This window comes from Quercus lobata, chromosome 2 (genome assembly GCF_001633185.2).
Source record: "Quercus lobata isolate SW786 chromosome 2, ValleyOak3.0 Primary Assembly, whole genome shotgun sequence".
In the NCBI taxonomy this organism is placed as follows: Eukaryota; Viridiplantae; Streptophyta; class Magnoliopsida; order Fagales; family Fagaceae; genus Quercus; species Quercus lobata.
Genome location: NC_044905.1, coordinates 38,680,694 through 38,699,877, shown reverse-complemented (window position 1 = coordinate 38,699,877; position 19,184 = coordinate 38,680,694). Strand labels below are relative to the sequence as shown.

Here is a 19,184-nt window from a genome sequence, read left to right as displayed (position 1 = left end):
AAAAAAAAAAAAATCATAATGGAGAAGGGACAGTACCAACAAAGTTCTTTTTGGTAAGTTAACTAAGAAACCAATTACATTATGGACAAAATTTAGCAACAAAATTGGTTGTAGCCTTCGACTACAACCTTACTCAATAAAATAAATATTATTATATATTTTGAAAATCTAACCGTTGAATTGCATGTTCTTTATGCTCTTGATATACAGGTTAAAACTTCTAGCCTCCTTGAACAGAAAGTCCTTTGACCGTGACATATTTTATTCTGTGTTTATTTATTCCTAAATCCCATGCAAGCCGTTGCTTAACTCATTTTAGCCTAGTTCTTTGACCCATACTCTACAAACATTCATTATATTGGGCTCTTTGGACCAAGATTCTATACAGTCCGGGCTTGGGCTCCAAATCTAGTCCCTACAATTGGCGCTGTTTGTGGGAAGGAACTTGAGTGTTAGTGAGTACGACGGTTAAACATGGCAAGATCAGGTCCACACCAAGAAAATCCACGCCAAGCTGATCCTCAGCAGACAGAACCCATTGGGCCTCAGCGGTAGAATAACCCTCCTGACCCTGAGCCAAATCTGGGCAATGGAAGGAACCGAGAGGGAAGTGTACATACTACTCAGACGAGCCAAAGCCACTCCTAAGTAGGTAGTCGCATATCCCAAAGGCAAAACAACCATTAGGCCATGCAGCGGGAGATAGACGACCTGAAAAAGAGGTTGCGCCATGCACAGCAAAGGCGGTCCCCTTCCAACTCCGACATATCCTCTAATGAGGAGGAGGATGTCAGTTACAGGCGGAGATCAAGAACTCCCCCAAGTGAAACCTTCTCCTATGAACAAGAGCAGCGTCATGAACGGAGACATAAGAGCCCGTCTAGTAAGTGTCTGGGTAATGATACCATGAACAAAGCTCTGGATTAGATCTCTTGGTCACCCTTCACGCACAGGATAGAAGGGGCTGGACTACCACGGCGTTTCCACCAACCTACGTTTACCATTTACAATGGCCGAACAGACCCTGTGGAGCACGTGAGCCAGTTTAACTAAAGAATGGCTATTCATTCTTGAAATGAGGCTTTGATGTGCAAAGGTTTTCCGTTTAGTTTGGGACCCGTGGCGATGAGGTGGTTCAACAGTTTGAAGACGAACTCCATAGATTCCTATAAGCAGCTCACCCAAGCTTTTTGCTCTTGTTTTATTATGAACAGCAGGGTTCCTCGGCCTTTGAGTTCGTTGTTATCATTATCCATGCACAAAGGGAAAACTTTAAAGGCATATTCGGATAGGTATTGGAAGATGTACAACGAGATGGATGATAACCACGACGACGTCGCCATTAGCACGTTTAAAAGTGGTCTCCCCACTGAGCATTGTTTAAGGAGGTCCCTAACTGGTAAACTTGTTACTAGCATTCGTCAACTTATGGACAGAATTGACAAATACAAAAGGGTGGAAGAGGACCAACTACAAGGGAAAGGAAAGGAGAAGATCATCCCTCATAAGGGGAATGATTATAGGTCGGAACGATACAATAGTAACCATCCGAGAAGAGACTTTGCGAGACAATCTGGACTAACCAACATGCAAGCCGTTAATGCCGTATTCAGAGAGTCGGTGCAACAGGTTTTGGAGAAAGTCAGGAACGAGCCTTTCTTCAAGTGGCCGAATAAAATGACCGGAGACTCCTCAAAACGCAACCAGAGTTTGTATTGTTAGTACCACCAAGACCACGGACATACCACCGAAGACTACAGGAATCTATGGAACCACCTGGATCAGTTGGTCCGAGAAGGAAAATTGCGGCACTTCTTACACCCTTCTAGCAGTCATCTGGCTTAGGCAATCCAAGAACCCCGGAAAGACGTATCTTTAAGACCTCCCATGGGTACGATACATGTCATCCTTGCCGCTCCGGGGAGAACCAGCTTTTTTCCCTCCAGGGTAATGTCTGTGGCTTGGCTTTCCACTGAGGACAGTGATAGGGAGTCCAAAAGGTCTAAGAAGGGGAGCTCACCTGTGTTGGGATTCTCGGATGAGGATAAGATTGGAACCATCCAACCCCATGACGATGCTTTGGTAGTTACACTTAGGATTGAAGGGTTTGACGTGAAGAGAGTACTGGTAGACTAGGGCAGTGCTGTGGAAGTAATGTACCTTGATCTGTACAAGGGGCTGAACCTAAAGCCCGAGGATCTAATGGCGTATGATTCCCTTTTGGTAAGTTTCGAAGGGAAGACTGTCACACCAAAGGGCCAGATCAGACTGCCCATACAGGCCGGATCAGAGGTGGTGGAGGTGGATTTTATCGTAGTCGACGCCTACTCACCGTACACGGCCAGAGTGGCCAGACCTTGGCTCCACGCCCTGGGAGCCATTTCTTCTACGCTTCACCAGAAGGTAAAATACCCGTCAGAGGGCCGAGTGGAGGAGATTGGGGGAAATCAAGCCATGGCTAGGCAATGCATGGTGGCTGCCATCTCACGCCTATCTAGTGCATAACCCTCGGCTTCTGTAAGAAAGGACTTGTCAATCAGCCACCTCGGCAGTACCCGTTGATGAGCCAGCCGAGGAGATAAAATGCGAAAGTCTAGAAAGGGTTACTGTTGACAACGACCCAGAGAGATTCTTTCAAGTCGGCTCGGAACTACCTCTCCGAGAGAGAGAGGAATTGATTGGGTTTCTGAGAAGAAATATTGACGTACTTGCATGGGACGCTTATGATGCCCCGAGGGTTGATCCGAATCTCATTTGCCACTACCTAAATGTTAACCCATCCTCTATTCCCAAAAAGAAACCACCCCGACGCCCGTCAAAAGAGCATGCCGACGCTGTTAAGGATAAAGTGACGAAGCTGAAAAAGGCAGGGGTTATCAAAGAAGTCTTTTACCTCGAGTGATTGGCAAATACAGTAGTGGTAAAAAAGAAAACCGGGAAATGACGAGTCTGCATAGACTTCATGGACTTGAACAAGGCGTGCCTAAAAGACCCGTTCCCAATACCTCGGATAGACCGGTTGGTAGACGCAACTGTAGGCCACCCTCGAATGAGCTTCCTGGATGCTTTCCAGGGTTATCATCAAATACCACTGGCCCTAGAAGATCAAGAAAAAACAGCTTTCATGACACCCGTTGGAAACTACCATTATAAAGTGATGCCTTTCGGTTTAAAGAATGTAGGGTCTACCTACCAAAGGATGATGACCAGAATGTTCGAACCACAACTAGGTAAGAGTATTGAAGTCTACATAGACGATATGGTAGTAAAAAGTAAAGTTGTATCCGAGCATGTGAGAGATCTTGAAGTCATTTTTGGCATCCTAAGAGAGCACAAACTGCGTCTCAATGCCTCTAAGTGCTCATTTGGTGTTGGGTCCGGCAAATTTTTAGGCTATATGGTAACTCACAGGGGAATAAAGGTGAGCCCAGACAAAATCAAAGCAATTCATAACCTACAAGCTCCTCGGAACCCAAAAGAAGTCCAAAAACTCACTGGAATGATCGCGGCATTAAATCGGTTTATTTCCCGATCTACTGACCGATGCCGTCCTTTCTACCTCCTGATGAACAAGTGGAAGGGATTTGAATGGTTCGAGGATTGTGCCTTAGCGTTCCAGCAACTTAAAGAATACCTGTTGCGGCCACCCATCATGTCTAGCCCTGAGGCCGACGAAGTTCTGTTTGCCTACATAGCGGTGGCCCCTCACGCTGTGAGCCTGGTGTTAATACGGGTTAACAACGGCGTACAACGGCCAGTTTACTATGTAAGTAAATCGTTACATGAGGCCGAGATGCGTTATTTACCATTGGAGAAGGCAATTCTTGCAGTAGTACATGCCACATGGAAACTCCCCCACTATTTCCAGGCATACACGGTTGTTCTCCTGACTCAACTTCCCCTCAGGTTAGTGCTCTGGAGCGCCGATTACACAGGAAGAATTGCCATGTGGAGCACGCTCCTAGGAGCTTTCGATATTAAATACATGCCTTGGACCTCTATCAAGGGCCAAGTTCTTGTTGATTTAATAGCCAAATTTGCTGAACCCCCAGTAGAAGCAGTAGCAGAGGACGAAAACATGGATGGAAAATCGGTTGGCACAATCTTTGCACAAGGAGCCCCACAGTGGAAAGTCTACGTTGATGGCACGGCAAACCAAAGGGGATCTGGGGTAGGGTTGGTTCTAATATCACCTGAGAAGATTACCATGGAAAAATCATTAAGGCTCGGGTTCTCGGCTACCAACAATGAAGCCGAGTATGAGGCTTTGTTGCAAGGAATGGCCATGGTACAAAAAATGGGGGGAAAAGCAATAAAAGCATTCTTGGATTCCAGACTGGTTGTAGGCCAGGTGAGGGGCGAGTTGGAGGCTAAGGATGTGAGAATGCAGGAATACCTTGGTCAAGTCAAATGCTTGCAATCAGACTTTGAATTTTTCAACTTGACGCATGTCTCTAGAAGTGGGAACACACATGCAGATTCATTGGCCATGCTCGCCACGTCCTCGGAACAAGATTTACCTCGAATCATCCTTGTCGAGGATTTATGCAAGGTAGATGTAATCAAAAGGGATATGGTCCGAATCCATCAGGTCAGAGTGAGTTCGAGCTGGATGGATCCCATAGTGATTTCAAAGATGATGTATTGCCCGAAGAGAAATCGGAAGTTGAGAAAGTACGAAGAAAAGCTCCTCGGTTCTGGTTGTCAAGGGATCACAAACTATACAAGCGCTCCTATTCTGGGCCATATTTATTATGCGTATACCCAGAAGCATCAGAGATGTTACTCGAAGAATTGCATGAAGGAATTTGTGGGAGCCACACAGGAGGAAGATCGCTGGCACACAAAGCCCTCACTCAAGGGTACTGGTGGCCGAGCATGCAGAAAGAGACCCAAGAATATGTCAAGAAGTGTGACCAATGCTAGAGATTTGCCCCAAATATCCACCAACCGGGAGGAGTCCTTAACCCTCTTTCCAGTCCTTGGCCATTCGCTCAATGGGATCTGGATATTGTCGGCCCTTTCCCGAAAGTAGCAAGAAACAAGCGATATTTGATAGTCGGCACAGATTACTTCACCAAATCGGTCGAAACTGAGCCTTTAGCCAACATCAGGGACGTGGATGCAAAGAAATTCATCTGGAGGAATATCATTACACGCTTCGGAATTCCTCACACCCTCATCTCGGACAACGGCCTTCAGTTTGATAGCAAGACCTTCAGGAAATATTGCTGCGACTTTGGAATTACGAACCGATATTCCACTCCGGCCTACCCCCAAGGAAACGGGCAAGCCGAGGCTGTAAATAAGGTCATAGTTAACGGGATAAAAAAGAGGTTGGATGATGCAAAGGGAAAATGGGTGGAAGAACTCCTACACGTCCTATGGACCTATCGAACTACGCCACGACAATCAACAGGAGAAACTCCTTTTTCGATGACTTACGGGGCCGAGGCTGTACTCCCGTTGGAAACTACCTTCCCAACATTGAAAACCGGCACCTTTACCCCAAGTAACAACGATGAGTTGCTAGAAAGAAATCTAGACTTAATCAAGGAAAGAAGAGAAAAGGCAATGATCCAATTGGCCTATTACCACCAAAAGCTCAGGCAGGGGTACGATGCCAATGTAAAACTAAGGCCACTAGGGCTAGGTGACCTTGTGATGAGGAAGATTTTGGGTAGCACCAAGAACCCATCCTGAGGAAAGCTGGGACCTAACTGGGAAGACCCATATCGCATCACCTCAGTGGCAGGAATATGTGCATATAGGTGCATATTATTTGGAAGACTTAGATGAGAGAGCTATACCCCGCCCATGGAATGTAAATAACCTAAGAAGGTATTATTATTAATAAAAGCAGCTTTACCTATATTATATCTTGTGATAACTGCGCGTCTTTCAGCTGGTTTCTATCTATCCAAGTTTTAAACAGAACTTAAGTCCTGCATGGCTCCTCGGACCACAGGCTTAGGGGAAATTAACAACTTAGGATATCTATCCAAGTTTTAAATAGAACCTAAGTCCTGCATAGATCCTCGGACCACAGGCTCAGGGGAAATTAACAACTTATGATATTTATCCAAGTTTTAAACAGGACCTAAGTCCTGTATGGCTCCTTGGACCACAGGCTTAGGGGAAATTAACAACTTAGGACATCTATCCAAGTTTTAAACAGAACCTAAGTCCTGCATGGATCCTTAGACCATATGCTTAGGGGAAATTAACAACTTATGACATCTATCCAAGTTTTAAACAGAACCTAAGTCCTGCATGGATCCTCGGACCACAGGCTCAGGAGAAATTAACAACTTATGGCATATATCCAAATTTTAAACAGAACCTAAGTCCTGCATGGATCCTCGGACCACAGGCTCAGGGGAAATTAACAACTTATGGCATATATCCAAGTTTTAAATAGAACCTAAGTCTTGCATGGCTCCTTGGACCACAGGCTCAGGGGAAATTAACAACTTATGACATCTATCCAAGTTTTAAACAGAACCTAAGTCCTGCATGGATCCTCAGACCACAGGCTCAGGGGAAATTAATAACTTATGACATCTATCCAAGTTTTAAACAGAATCTAAGCCCTGCATAGATCCTCAGACCACAGGCTTAGGGGAAATTAACAACTCATGGCATTTATCCAAGTTTTATACAGAATCTAAGCCCTACATGGCTCATCGGACCACAGGCTCAGGGGAAATTAACAACTTATGGCATCTATCCAAGTTTTAAACAGAACCTAAGTCCTGCATGACTCTTCGGACCACAGGCTTAGGGGAAGTTAGCAACTTAGGACTTCTATGCAGTTTTAAACATAACCAAAGTCTCGCACGGCAGCCTTTACTACTTAAAGTTTATCGCACAGTCCTACTCTTCTCACTTGGTTATATTGGCAAAATATTGTTATAAACTTCAACTAAAGAAATAGTCACATTGACTTGAAACAATGCAATAAAATCCCATCAACGTCAAGCAGAAAAATAAAAATGAGAAGAAGAACATTTATATTAATAACCAGACACAATACAATGCTTTTGGATGAGAAGTCTTTGAAAAACACAAATACAATACAACTTCCATTCAAAATGATACAAAAAAAAGTGGAAAATAAAAATCCTAGGTGCAAAGCCTCAGCAGGGGGATCTTCTTTTTGTCCTGGCTAAGGAGGAGGAACATCCTTGGCTTCAGGGCCAACCCCATGACCTTCGGCCTCAGTGACTGTCTCCTTGGAAGGATCCTTGGACTTGGAGGAGGGCTTCTTCCCTTTGCCCTTACCTAAACCCTTTTCTCCCTCAGCATCCTCGCTCTGGACAGTGACCTGGCCAGAGCCCCTGGTAATTTCGGCTATGGGGATGGCATCAGGAATAGCCGCAGGCTGCTCGGAAGCTTCAGGGGCATCAACAGGGACCTCCCGGATCTTTGGAGGGTAGAAGACATTTTCGGGTAACCTCATTGCAGAATCTGGAAGGACACCTGCAGCGTTAAGAGCTTGAGCCCATGAAATGCTGCAATAGTCCCTGCATACATCTGAAAACTCCTCGGTAAGCCTCGCTTCCGTCTCCTCCAATCCAAGCTGGTAGGCAGCCCTCTTCTCGGCCTCGACTGCTTCCTTGGCTAGCTGGACCTCTACCTTAGCTTTCTGCAATGCAGTCTTGAGATCCAGAACGGCTTGCTTTTTAGTAGCAAGGTTGATCTCAGTCACGTGCAGTAGCTGGCGTTGGTTTTCAGCTTGTTTCTCTGCGGTCTTCAGGCCAGCCTCAGCATTCCTACATCCTGTCTCCGCCTTCTTGAGCTTTTTAACCAACTCATAATGCTCCTGCTTGAGGGCCCCTAGGGTCTTCTCTACCTTGGCACGAGAAATGGCTTCAGCGTCAGCCAACTTGTGGTTGTCGCGACACCATTCCTCAGCCATAAAGACCTGCTGAGTAATCTGCCCAAAAATGACAAGATGACATGAGTTAGAATATAGTATAACTTGATAATCCTGCTCATAAAAGAATAAATTGCCTTACCATCGCAAGATCCCTCTTCAGAGACAGGAAGAGTTCACCTTGTGAAAAGCGCTTGTAAGCTTCCATGTCCCTGGGAAGGAGCATGGGCTGCTCCAGGGCTTCAGCGATGTAACCTGCTCGGCCCTTGTTGTACTTTCGGACTGAGGCGTTGAAAGGAATCGCTGCTCCGTCCACCTCGAGCCAAGGGCTCCAAGTGCGCGGGGGGATGCACACTTCAGCCCGTTCCAGCTCGTCTCGACTCTCCACAGATGGAGTCCTTTTGTCCCGAGGCTCTCGGGTCACCTTTTGCTGTTTAGCGCCTTGGTGAGGACCCATCTCGCCTTCCTCGAGGGACTCTACTGGCCTTTTCTTCTTTAGGTCGAGATTAACCTTCAGGCCGAGATCGGCAGAAATCTGTGGGGGAAGCAGGAGGAAGGTCGGAGGGGATTTGGGACTTAGTGGGCGCCTTCGAGGTTTGCCCTTTACCCCAAGCAGCCATCAGCTCCCGCAAAATTTTTCCTTTGTTCGAGGCCATGTTGTCTACCTCTTCGTCAGAAGAATCGTCCAGGCAGGCAATAACGAAAAGAGGAGCCCCGATTACGAAGTTTCTATCTGGCTCGCCCTCAGCGTCCGAGAGTTCGATCAGTGGAGTTTTTGGAATATCCTCCTCAAAATAGAACTCGTCTATCTCCTCTTCTAGAGAAAGACGAGATGATTCAGTCTCCTCTTCAACAAACGCTGCAGCTCCGGGATTGTCTTGTGGAGGTGGCTGTGCAGCTGGTTGAGGATTCTGAAAGATGGGCAAGGCAACCGGCGGAAGGTCCCTTGGAGACAAAAATCCTGGCTTCGACATGTCAATCCTGGCCAACCTCGGGCTACCGGCTCTTATTGATTGGCCGACGTCCAAGAAAACGTGGGACAAAGGTTCATAGCCCAAAATCAAATGAGCAGCACGCAGTTGCCCGTCCTCGTGAACAAAGATTTTTGACCTCAGGAGGTAGTTCAGGGCTTGGATGTTTGTATGGCTCAGCCGAGGAGCAACGTGGGCTCTATTTGCAAAACAGTTGAGAAGGAAATTGTAGTTAGATTGCAAAAAACAAAAGAAGAAGTTTGAATTTTCAAGTGAAGGAAATGAAACTAAAAGGTTAAACCCCCTTCCCAAAGGATTGATCCTAAGGTACCGCACCTGGATCTCCTACCCGAGTTGGACAATGAAGACCGTCGCTCCACTCCCCCGAGGCAATAAGGAAGTCATCCTTCATACTCTTATTGGACTTAGGAAGACAGGAGATTAGCTTAACGATGTCGGACTGAGATTTAAGGTAGTACCCCGCTTTGGCAAGATGATGGCACTCGTACATGTGAACCACGTCGTGCCATATGAGGCCTAAGCCCATTTGCTTGTTCAGGGCATCTATGCTGCCAAAGACCCTAAATATGTTAGGGGCGCACTGATGTGGTGTCAACCTATGGTTAAGCAAATAATCTCGGGTAATCCTACGCATGGGAAGCATCATTCCTCCCTCTATGAAAGCAATCATGGGAATGACAACTTGACCCACGTCCCTATCAGTCAGTACTCGTTTCGGAGGACAATACCCCAAAACCACCCCTTGCAGGATGTGGTACCTAGCTCTAAAAGCCTCCATGGTGGCCAGTGTATCTACTAAACGCTTGAATTTACCCATCTAGATGAACTAACGGGCCGAGAAGGAAGGCCGAGATGAAAATGGGGTAATGAAGAGGAATGAGAACTTACGGGTATTTGTACAATAATCTCCGAAGCTCTTAGAGATCTTCTTAAGGAAAAACTTCTCACGGAAATGGCTATGGAAATTCAAAGGTCTGGAACGTTTATGAAGACTGGGCATTGAAGTTCTCTGGAGTTCTTGAATGTTCGTAAAAAAGAAAGGCAAAAAGAGTTCCCTCAAGGCTTTATATAGCAAGAGAGGAAGGGGAAGGTTACTCCCGCTCAAAATTCTAGGAGGAATGTCAGTCGTTAGATCCACGCTTTGCTGGTAGATGTGGGGAACACAAAGCCGCCTGGAGCAATTTATAACGCCTCGTAATCTACAACGCATCAGAAGCAACCACTCCCACATGTGTGAACCAAAAATTAATTGGTCTTATCCCTTAAAAAAATCAAAACCCCGCTTTTCTCCTCGGATGGAGGTAAAAACCGGAGTTTTGAGGGGCTATTGTAGGGGGGGCTGTAGCCCAAAGTAACAAGTTGGGCCTTGGGCTTGTCTGAGGACACTAGCAAATCCGAGGAGACAAACGTGACTTAGATGATCTACGTTACAAGCCTTATCATTAGAGACAAAGAAAGTAAGTCCGAGGAGGAACTTCTCCTCGGACGCTGAAAGTCCGGAGCAAATGTATATTCAAACTGTTGAAGCACACTTCCTGAACACGTGAAAAGGAAGAAAACTCAAAATATCTATGGAAAGGCTGCCATCACCACATTAAATGCACTACAACTGTTTTTCTGGCCGCATTAATGTGGAGAAGACCCCTGAACAATACTGCCTTGGCTCCCGCAACTCACAAAGGACTGAAAGGGATGTCTGATGGGATAGGTGCTCAAGTAGGAGTCCAGGTGACCAACAAGTGTAAGGTCCAGATAATCAGAGATAAACTATATAATGTAGAAAAGCTCCCAAAAAGAGGAGGCAGAAGAAAAAGAGAGAAAAAGGGGGAAGAAAGGAGGGAGCATGTAAAAGAACCCTAATGTGGTGATCTGTAATGATAAGTAAAAATTCTAGCCTCCTCGGACAGAAAGTCCTTTGACCGTGACATATTTTATTCCGTGTTTATTTATTCCTAAATCTCTTGCAAGCCGTTGCTTAACTCATTTTAGCCTAGTTCTTTGACCCATACTCTACAAACATTCATTGTATTGGGCTCTTTGGACCAAGATTCCATACAGTCCGGGCTTGGGCTCCAAATCTAGTCCCTACAACTTACTATATGATCTATAAGCTTATATTTTGTAGATAATTGTAAACTACAAAAACTAGCAATTTGAATAATTTATTGATGACATAGCTATTGATATTTAATTTTCTAGAAATTTTGAAAGCATAATGAATATAAGAAGGATATGTGATTCAATGGTGGATTTGTCAAAATTCACCTTCAATAAAAAGATATTGAATAAGGTTGTAACCTAAAGTTACAACTAATTTTGTAACTAAATTTTGTTATTGTATTATTAGTATTAGGCGGAAATACTATTTGGTCCCTACATTTTGACCCTATTCCTATTTTGGTCTCTATTTTTTTATTTTACCGCTGTTAGTCCCAAAATGAAAAACGCATTCCATTTTGGTCCCTACCGTTACCTCATTAACGGAAAAATCTTACGTGGCAAACTTAGTATATATCTAACACACTAAATGCTGACGTGGCCAATAAAATAATATTAAAATTTTTATTTCGCATTTAAAAATTACATGACAGCATAAAATAATAATTAAAAAAACATATTTTCATGTTTTTACTAAATTTTTTAAAAATAAAATAAGATAATTAAATAAATTTTTTTATTCCTTCATTAAAATTTTCGGAAGAACTTGTTCACGTGTTCTTCCCCAGAACTTTCATGGAACCCACATGGAACCATAATAAATTAACATTGATATTTGATACTGGTAAACCCCTTTAGAAACCAATCCCTAAACCTCACCTCCCAAAAAACCACCCAAATCCCCTGTTTCGAACTCCCAAGATGACTCTTCTGACCTAGTTCAAGAAGATGAACTGCCTCAAAACCCTAACCTGACCAAACCCAGCCCAATCGAGCTCGATCCGCCTACCAAGAAACGACGCCGTAGGAAGAAATTCTTTATGGAGCTCAACGGAAACCCTTCGCTCAACAAGAACCGCTGGTTGAAAATGGCGAAAGACGTCAAAGTCAAAGCTCTGATCGCTTTCTTAGGTGGATTTCCGATTGATTGCTAATTGCTTGGTTTAAGATGTTTTGGTGTTCTTGCTAGAGATCAGTTTATGTTTGTGTTTGTGTTTGGTTAACAAGAAAGGGTAAGAAAATCTTAGAAAATCTGAGATCAATTTGTGTTTGTGTTTTTTGTGTTTGGTTGACAAGAAAGGTTAAGAAAATCCTAGAAAATCTGGGGTGGCTTTGTTGATTGCTGATTGCTGGGTTTGAGATATTTTGGTGTTCTTGTTGGAGATTAGTTTCTGCTTGTGTTTGTGTTTGGTTAACAATAAAGGGTAAGAAAATCCTAGAAAATGTGAGATCTATTTGTGTTTATGTTTTTTGTGTTTGGTTGACAAGAAAGGGTAAGAAAATCCTAGAAAATCTAAGTGTGTGTTCTTGTGATTAAATTTGGGCTTGTCTTCTTGTTGAGGATGATACCAAATCAAAATTCAAATATTTTTTTGATTTTATTTTTTTTCTTTTTTATTTTGTTAAAATTGATAAGTTAAATATTTTAAACTGGATGCTGACGTGGTAAAAAATTTAATATTATTTTATTAGCCACATCAGTATTTAGTGTGCCAAATGTATACTCCATTTGTCAAGTAAGATTTTTCCGTTAGTGAAGTAACGGTAGGGACCAAAATGAAACGCGTTTTTCATTTTGGGACTAAAGGTGGTAAAATAAAAAAGTAGGGACCAAAATGGGAATAAGGTCAAAATGTAAGGACCAAAATAGTATTTCCGTCTTAGTATTATTATATAGCTAAAGAAATGAAATGTGAAAAATGAGTTAGAAGTAGAAACACAAAAGCGTCATGTTTCAATCATCAAACGCTACAATAAAAACAGACAATATCAATAAGGGAACTACAAAAGTTCTTTTTTTTTTTTTTTTTTTTTTTTTTTTTGGTGGTTAACAAAGATGCATTAAAAAACACTAAACTGCAGAAAGGCGGGAGTTAATTACAAGGGGATTGCTATTAGAGTTGTCAAAAGCAAGTACATCTAAAATTGGGGGGGTGGGGGCGGGCGGCGGCGGAGAGAGTTACAAAACAAACAAAAGGTTCCTCCTGCAGTCTTCCCAGTTTAGCTAGAGAGTCAGCAGCCTTGTTAGCCTCCTTGTAGTAGTAGAGGAGATGGGCTTAAGGGATAGCTTAGAGAATGGCCTTGCATTCAGCCACAAGTGGTTGCATTAGTCTATTAATGATACAATTAAAAGTTATAAGGTTAACTACTTCAATGGAGTCAACATTAATTATAAGCTTTTGGATATTCAGGTTTTTGGCCATGTGAAGACCATCCCTCAATGCCCAAAGTTCAACCATAAGGACTGAGGAGGTGCTTATCTTTCTAGAGAATCCTTGAACCCAAATACCATCAGAATCTCGGATTAATCTACCAGCAACCGCATCATTAACGAGAATGGAGGCATCATTGTTTAGCTTCAACCAATGAAGGGCTGGTTTAACGCATCTGGTGTTGGTCTTAGATTTTGGGGCAGAACAAGTGTTTAGGGCTGTGAGGAAAGGGAACTCTCAAGCTTTGGCAATACATTCCTTGGAGAGTGAGGGGTTTGCTTGCTTAGCTTGATGAGTCACACAATTTCTATTTATCCATAAAAACCAGATTCCAAATAGGAATAAAAGGGACCAAGGGATGTGGTGGTGCCGAGAATCAAGGCTGGATGTGCAGTTTGCATGGATCCATTCCTGGAAAGGGAGCCCAAAAGAGGAATAGAGGCTTGAGGGAGGCCCAAGCTGGTTCCAAAAGCTCACTGAGAAGGAGCACTCTTTAAGGAGATGGTCTCTTGACTCGAGATGAGACCTATAGATGGGGCAGCTTTGATCAAGACTTAAACCCTTTGAGCCCAATACTTCTCGGACGGGGATACTGTTGTAAGAACATAACCAGAGAAAGAACAACATTTTTGGAGGAGCCTTTACTTCCCAAATCTAGGAAAGGGGAGAAGAAGGGAGGTTCAAAACATTTAAACCTTTAGCTGCAATGTAGATTCCGTGGTTTTGATTCATAGATGCCCATTCCACCCTGGTCTTTTGGGAGACTAACTGTGATTTAATTGACCATGTGCATCTTTTGTTTTTCAAGGCTGGAGCCCTATAAAAAAATTTCTATTAGCTTGATCAATTTCCTAACATACCCTGCTAGGAGCAAGGCACCTTGCATGACATAATCAAGGATAGGGCCCGATGAGGATTGAATAAGAGTTCTCCTACCTGCAAGAGATAGAAGGCTTGCTTGCCATCCAACGAGCTTGTCTTGGACTTTATGGATAATGAATTCAAAATATTTTGATCCATGGTCTGCAAACTTCAAGGGAAAACCAAGATATTTATCAAATTTCTTTGTTTCCAATATGTCAAGGGAGCTGCAAATAGAATCCCTGTCTTCTATAAGGGTGTTTTTTGAGAAGAGGATTATTGATTTCTCTTTACTAACTTTCTGACTAGAAAGAGTACAAAAGGATGATAATACATACTCGATGGCATTGAAGTTTTCAAGAGTTGCTTGACTGAAAAGGATAAGGTCATCTGCAAAAAATAAATGAGAAAAGGCAGGACTAGATCTGAATGCTTTGATGAGTTTCTGAGTTCAATCAACTATTTTCTCATGAATAAGAAGCCCGAGGTATTCTAGGCATAATATGAGATGTATGGCGACAACGGGTCTCCTTGGCGGATACCTTGAGATGAATTGAAAGCAGGGAGTTTGCCACCATTGAAGAGAACAGACACAAATGTTTAAGAGATGCAGTCCATGATTAAATCAATGAGATCCAATGGGAAGTTAAAACGGATGAGGGTTTCCCTTATAAAGCTCCATTCAAGGCGATCAAAGATTTTTTCAAGATCAATTTTTAGTGCCGTGGTGCCTTTCTTCCCTTTCATTTTTTCCATGGAGTGTTTCCTGGGCTATAATCATATTGTTTGGGTCTTTCATTCCCGGGATGAAAGTAGCTTAAAGGGGGGAAACAAGTGTTGGATAAATACATGTTTGTGTAGCATACAAAACATACGCAGTGGAAAATTAACAGATTTACTTCATTCGCAATTAATAACATGTACTATGTAAATTTCAGAATATAAGAATAAGAGAGTGTTCCTTGGTGTAGTGAAATTCAAAACCAAAGATTAGAAGTACTTGGAAATACTCTTAATCTTCACTCTAATTCCACTTGTGCCCAAGAACTGTGGTCTCTCAATCAGTTTATATGTATGTGTTCAAGGGAGAATAAGAGAGTGGCTTCCACTCACATAAACACTGTAAAGTCGTGATTTACAACTATGTTTTATGTTGGCTTATTCAATGACAAAAAATTTTGTAATTACATAAATTTGTTTCCTTGAATGTTTGTGGGATTTTATTGTATTGGGTTTAGTATTAAGTTGGTGAAGACTCAAGCTTAATTGAAGATCAAGTGGATTTCGCGAGAAGCTAACCCGCGAAGTAGCCACATGAGAAGCATATGACTGAAAGTTGAAGAGTCGTGCCAAACTGTCAGTTTCGTGAGTGTCTTGCGGGTAAGCCCTTCCCGCGAGGTAATCAAGAAACATTCTGCCTGGAGGATTTTTAAGAGTGACTTTCTTACCCTTCACCCATACTATATATACCCTCATTACCCACAAATGTAAAGGAGGCCATTGAGAGAGAAAAACCCTAGATAAGTTTTCTACAACACACATCCATTTTTTAGAGAGAGAGCTACTCATCCTTAGTGAGAAATCATTCTAGCCTCTTCTCCTTCACTCTCCCATTGTCATACCTTGATAGGAGATTTGTACCCAAACACAACCCGCACTTTTTCAGAGTGTAGAGAGTGTTTTGGAGCTTGGAAAGTTTTGGGAATTTGCCAAAAGAAGCTGGTGAGGCTTGGCGGATGCAATTGGGCGTATTGCGTGATTTGGAGAGCTAGAGAAGATAAGGCTTCGCGAAGTTAGTTGATAGCAGGAGCTTGGAGGGCTCGAGTACATGGGGTAGACTAGGGTTTTTTTGTTATTTGTGTACTCCAAATTTCATTCTTTTAAAAAATTTTGTATGTTTCTCTCCTTATAACTGATTATCTAATTAGGCTAGAATTTTGAGCCATTCCAATTGGGCTTTAGTATGTGGCTTGGAGTGGGACTAAAAGAGAACAAATAAGACACTAGCTCTAATGGATTTTGGGGCTATTCTGTCAACACTTGACAAGCCCAAAATTACCATTAATTATATTTAATACTGTAGATAAATATAATTGCACTCTAGGCCTTATTAATAAATTATATCCCAAGACTTTATTATACATACAACCCCTTCATTAAAATATTCGTAGTAATACAAAGTCATGTATATTGACTGTCACTTTGAAGATTACTACATCTTAATCCTTGAGTACCCGGTTTAATCCTTTAAGTTATTCATCATATATTTATGAAATCCAATTTCATAAATATATACTTTAGTAACTCCTTCGTAAAGTGGTTAGGCCTAACACTCTGAATAACCAAACCCATTAAGCATATCTCAAGGGAATATTTTATATCTCCGTTAAGAGATTATGAATTTCATCTTGAGAATATATGTTCTTTCAATGATAAATGTGGCTGCCCAACATACTGAGATTTTGATTGTGACTTTAGAACTCATTCTTGATATATTAAAGCAACTTACACTTCATGATCAGGTTCATTATTCTCTCAGGATTAAGAGTTGATGTAAATAGAAGTCGTGAGATTTATTATTCATTTGACAGTTGTTAGTAGAATAATAAATCTCACAGCGGTCCAGTTCAATATATCTTAACACTTAAAATATATCAATTAAAAGTCTCTACTTCTATGATCAAGAAAAATCATCTTAGTTAATATGTTATAGTCTTTGTAGATGAAATGCCCAATTTCATCACTGACTACAAACTAAAATTCTGAGTTTACAAAGAACTTGTGACCTATATCTTCTGTGATTAAATCACATAAATCACATACTATGCATTTCATGGACTATATGATAATGTCCAAATATTCATGTTATAATTATTTTTGACAATAATAAAACAACTTTATTAATCACAACATTATGTCATACATAGCATCGTACAATAGGATTTAAAGGGCACATATCCTAACAACAAGGTGGTGAATATGGGGTCTGATTCTATTTACAATTATCTTAGAGACAGTTTTGTAGACAGTGGAGCATAAACTAATCGACCTAAAGTGACCAAGGGTTTTAGGGCCATCTTCTCTATGGATAAGGACCACCAAAGTTTGATTGAGGTATGATGGGGCCTTTTTGGAGGAGAAGATGGACTGGATCTCTTTAATAATAGATGGACCCATCGTGTGCCAGAAATGATGAAAAAAGCTAGCATGAAGACCATCCATGCTCGGGGCCTTGAAGGGCTTTAAGGAAAATATGGTTCTGCGAATTTCCTGATTGGTGAAGTTGCAAGAAAGTTTCCTGGAGTCATCATCAGAGAGGGAGATAGCCCAGTCAACCTCAAAATCCAAAGGGGAGATGGAGGTAAGATACTGTGACTGATAGAGATCTATGAAGCCCTTCAGAATTATATCCATCACTTGGTCCTTCAAATCCACCCAATCACCTATGTTGTTCTTGATCCACCTAATATTATTATGCTTCCTTTTAGTGATGGTTTTAACGTGGAAGAAGGCTGTCTTTCTATCACCAAAAATCTACCAGTCTACCCTAGATTTAAGAGCCTAAAATTCCTTTTCCTGGTTAAGGATAGCAACATACTCAAGAGAGAGCTCTTGCTTTAGAGAAATAAGAAATACAAAAAGGCGAGAAGCCAAGGCCTTTTGAAGGCTTCCAATTCTGGTAAGAAGCTTTCTTTTTTGGGCAAAAATGTTTCCAAAAACTTCCTTGTTCTAGGAGGTAGCAAGGGATTTAAAGGAAGAGATGGCTAACTGGAGGCTTAAGGACAGATTCCAAGCATTATCAACTACTTTCTGGAACCCTGGGTGGCCAATCCATATTTTCTCAAAATGAAAAGGCCTTTCCAGCTTACTTTGGAGATTATCTGCTAGACATAAGAAAAATAGAGCAGTGGTCTGAACTTATTCTTGGCAGGTGAGTAACATTAGCCTTAGAAAAGGCTAAATTCCAAGAGGGGTTAGCCCAACACCTATCAATTCTTTGTTGGATTAAGGCAGTGATCTCCCTACGGTTAGTCCAAGTGAAGATGGGCTCAAAGAATCCAAGATCAATCATATTGTAGAAATTCTTGCAGTTTCTATAGGCCATAGTACGATGCAAATTAATCGGATTACCACCCAGCTTTTCTAATCCATTGAGCACATCATTAAAATCCCCAACAATAGCCCAGGGGAGATTATGGAGGACAAAAACATAACAAAGATTGTCCCAAAGAACTTGTCGTTCCTCAAACCTAGGACTACCGTAAATAGATGATAGTAGCCAAGAAGTTGGAGTGTTAATTACCTTAACCTGAATTTCCTTTTTTGTGGTAGTGAGGACATCCATGTCAACCATCTTCTTTTGCCAGATAAGCCAAATTCCTCTCGTGTAGCCAATAGGGTCAGTTGTATGAATGCCATCAAAGGGTAGAAAGCGGATGATTTCACCAGCTCTAGAGCCGCCTATGCGAGTTTCAGTTATCACCACAATGCCTGGAGAGTGGAAATTGGTTAAGTCACGAATGGTACTACAAAATGAAGGCTTCATAGTCCCTTTGCAATTCCAAATAAGTATATTCATTTTTGGGGATAGAGAGGGAGAGAAGGACTCACATGCCTGAGCAAAAGTCCTCCTGGATGACATCCAGTTCCATCCCACCTACCTGAGGTCCTACTTGTAATTTATGGTTCCGTGCTAGAGTAATGGCATGCTCTAGTAGTTACAGTTGAGTTTGCTTCGTGATTATCCCTAGGGTGAAGGTCTCTAACGAGGTTAGGGTTTGGATTAGCTTGAGTTGAGGAAGGATTCCCTAGATTAGGACCCCTGTTATCTCCCCTGTTAGTAATATTTTTCTATAGCAAATTTTCACTGGAGCTAGCTCCCTTTCTAGAAGGTCCAGTGATATTTCTGAGTGGTTTGATTGCAAGCAAGTCCCAGAGTTACAAAAGTTCTTTATGTAGTAGTTAAGTTAAATAAAATATCAGGGGACATCTAGTGTAATCAAATAAATTTTATAGTGCAATTATATATATATATATATATATATAAAATATAATATAATATAATTAAAAGTAACTTTGAGC

The 19,184-nt window shown here is 42.0% G+C and overlaps 3 protein-coding genes across 3 annotated transcripts; 2 read left to right on the top strand and 1 right to left on the bottom strand.

The window, feature by feature from the left end:
* The first annotated feature begins 1,254 nt into the window (after positions 1-1,254).
* On the top strand, positions 1,255-1,722 carry LOC115964222. Its single transcript, XM_031083582.1, has one exon. The coding sequence runs from the start codon at positions 1,255-1,257 to the stop codon at positions 1,720-1,722; it is 468 nt and encodes a 155-aa protein (XP_030939442.1).
* A 228-nt stretch (positions 1,723-1,950) lies between these two features.
* Positions 1,951-2,505, top strand: LOC115964214. The gene is made up of 2 exons (XM_031083574.1): positions 1,951-2,082; positions 2,176-2,505. The coding sequence occupies exons 1-2, from the start codon at positions 1,951-1,953 to the stop codon at positions 2,503-2,505; spliced, it is 462 nt and encodes a 153-aa protein (XP_030939434.1).
* Positions 2,506-17,979: 15,474 nt separating this feature from the next.
* LOC115964196 lies at positions 17,980-18,681 on the bottom strand. The gene has a single exon (XM_031083556.1). The coding sequence runs from the start codon at positions 18,679-18,681 to the stop codon at positions 17,980-17,982; it is 702 nt and encodes a 233-aa protein (XP_030939416.1).
* Between the last annotated feature and the right edge of the window lie 503 nt (positions 18,682-19,184).

Bases quoted from the DNA above. Each gene is read 5' to 3' on its own strand.
- LOC115964222 (XM_031083582.1), top strand. From the start codon at position 1,255: ATGCACAAAGGGAAAACTTTAAAGGCATATTCGGATAGGTATTGGAAG.
- LOC115964214 (XM_031083574.1), top strand. From the start codon at position 1,951: ATGTCTGTGGCTTGGCTTTCCACTGAGGACAGTGATAGGGAGTCCAAA. The intron at 2,083-2,175 runs GTAGTTACACTT...GATCTGTACAAG, and splicing joins AACCCCATGACGATGCTTTG to GGGCTGAACCTAAAGCCCGA.
- LOC115964196 (XM_031083556.1), bottom strand. From the start codon at position 18,681: ATGAATATACTTATTTGGAATTGCAAAGGGACTATGAAGCCTTCATTT.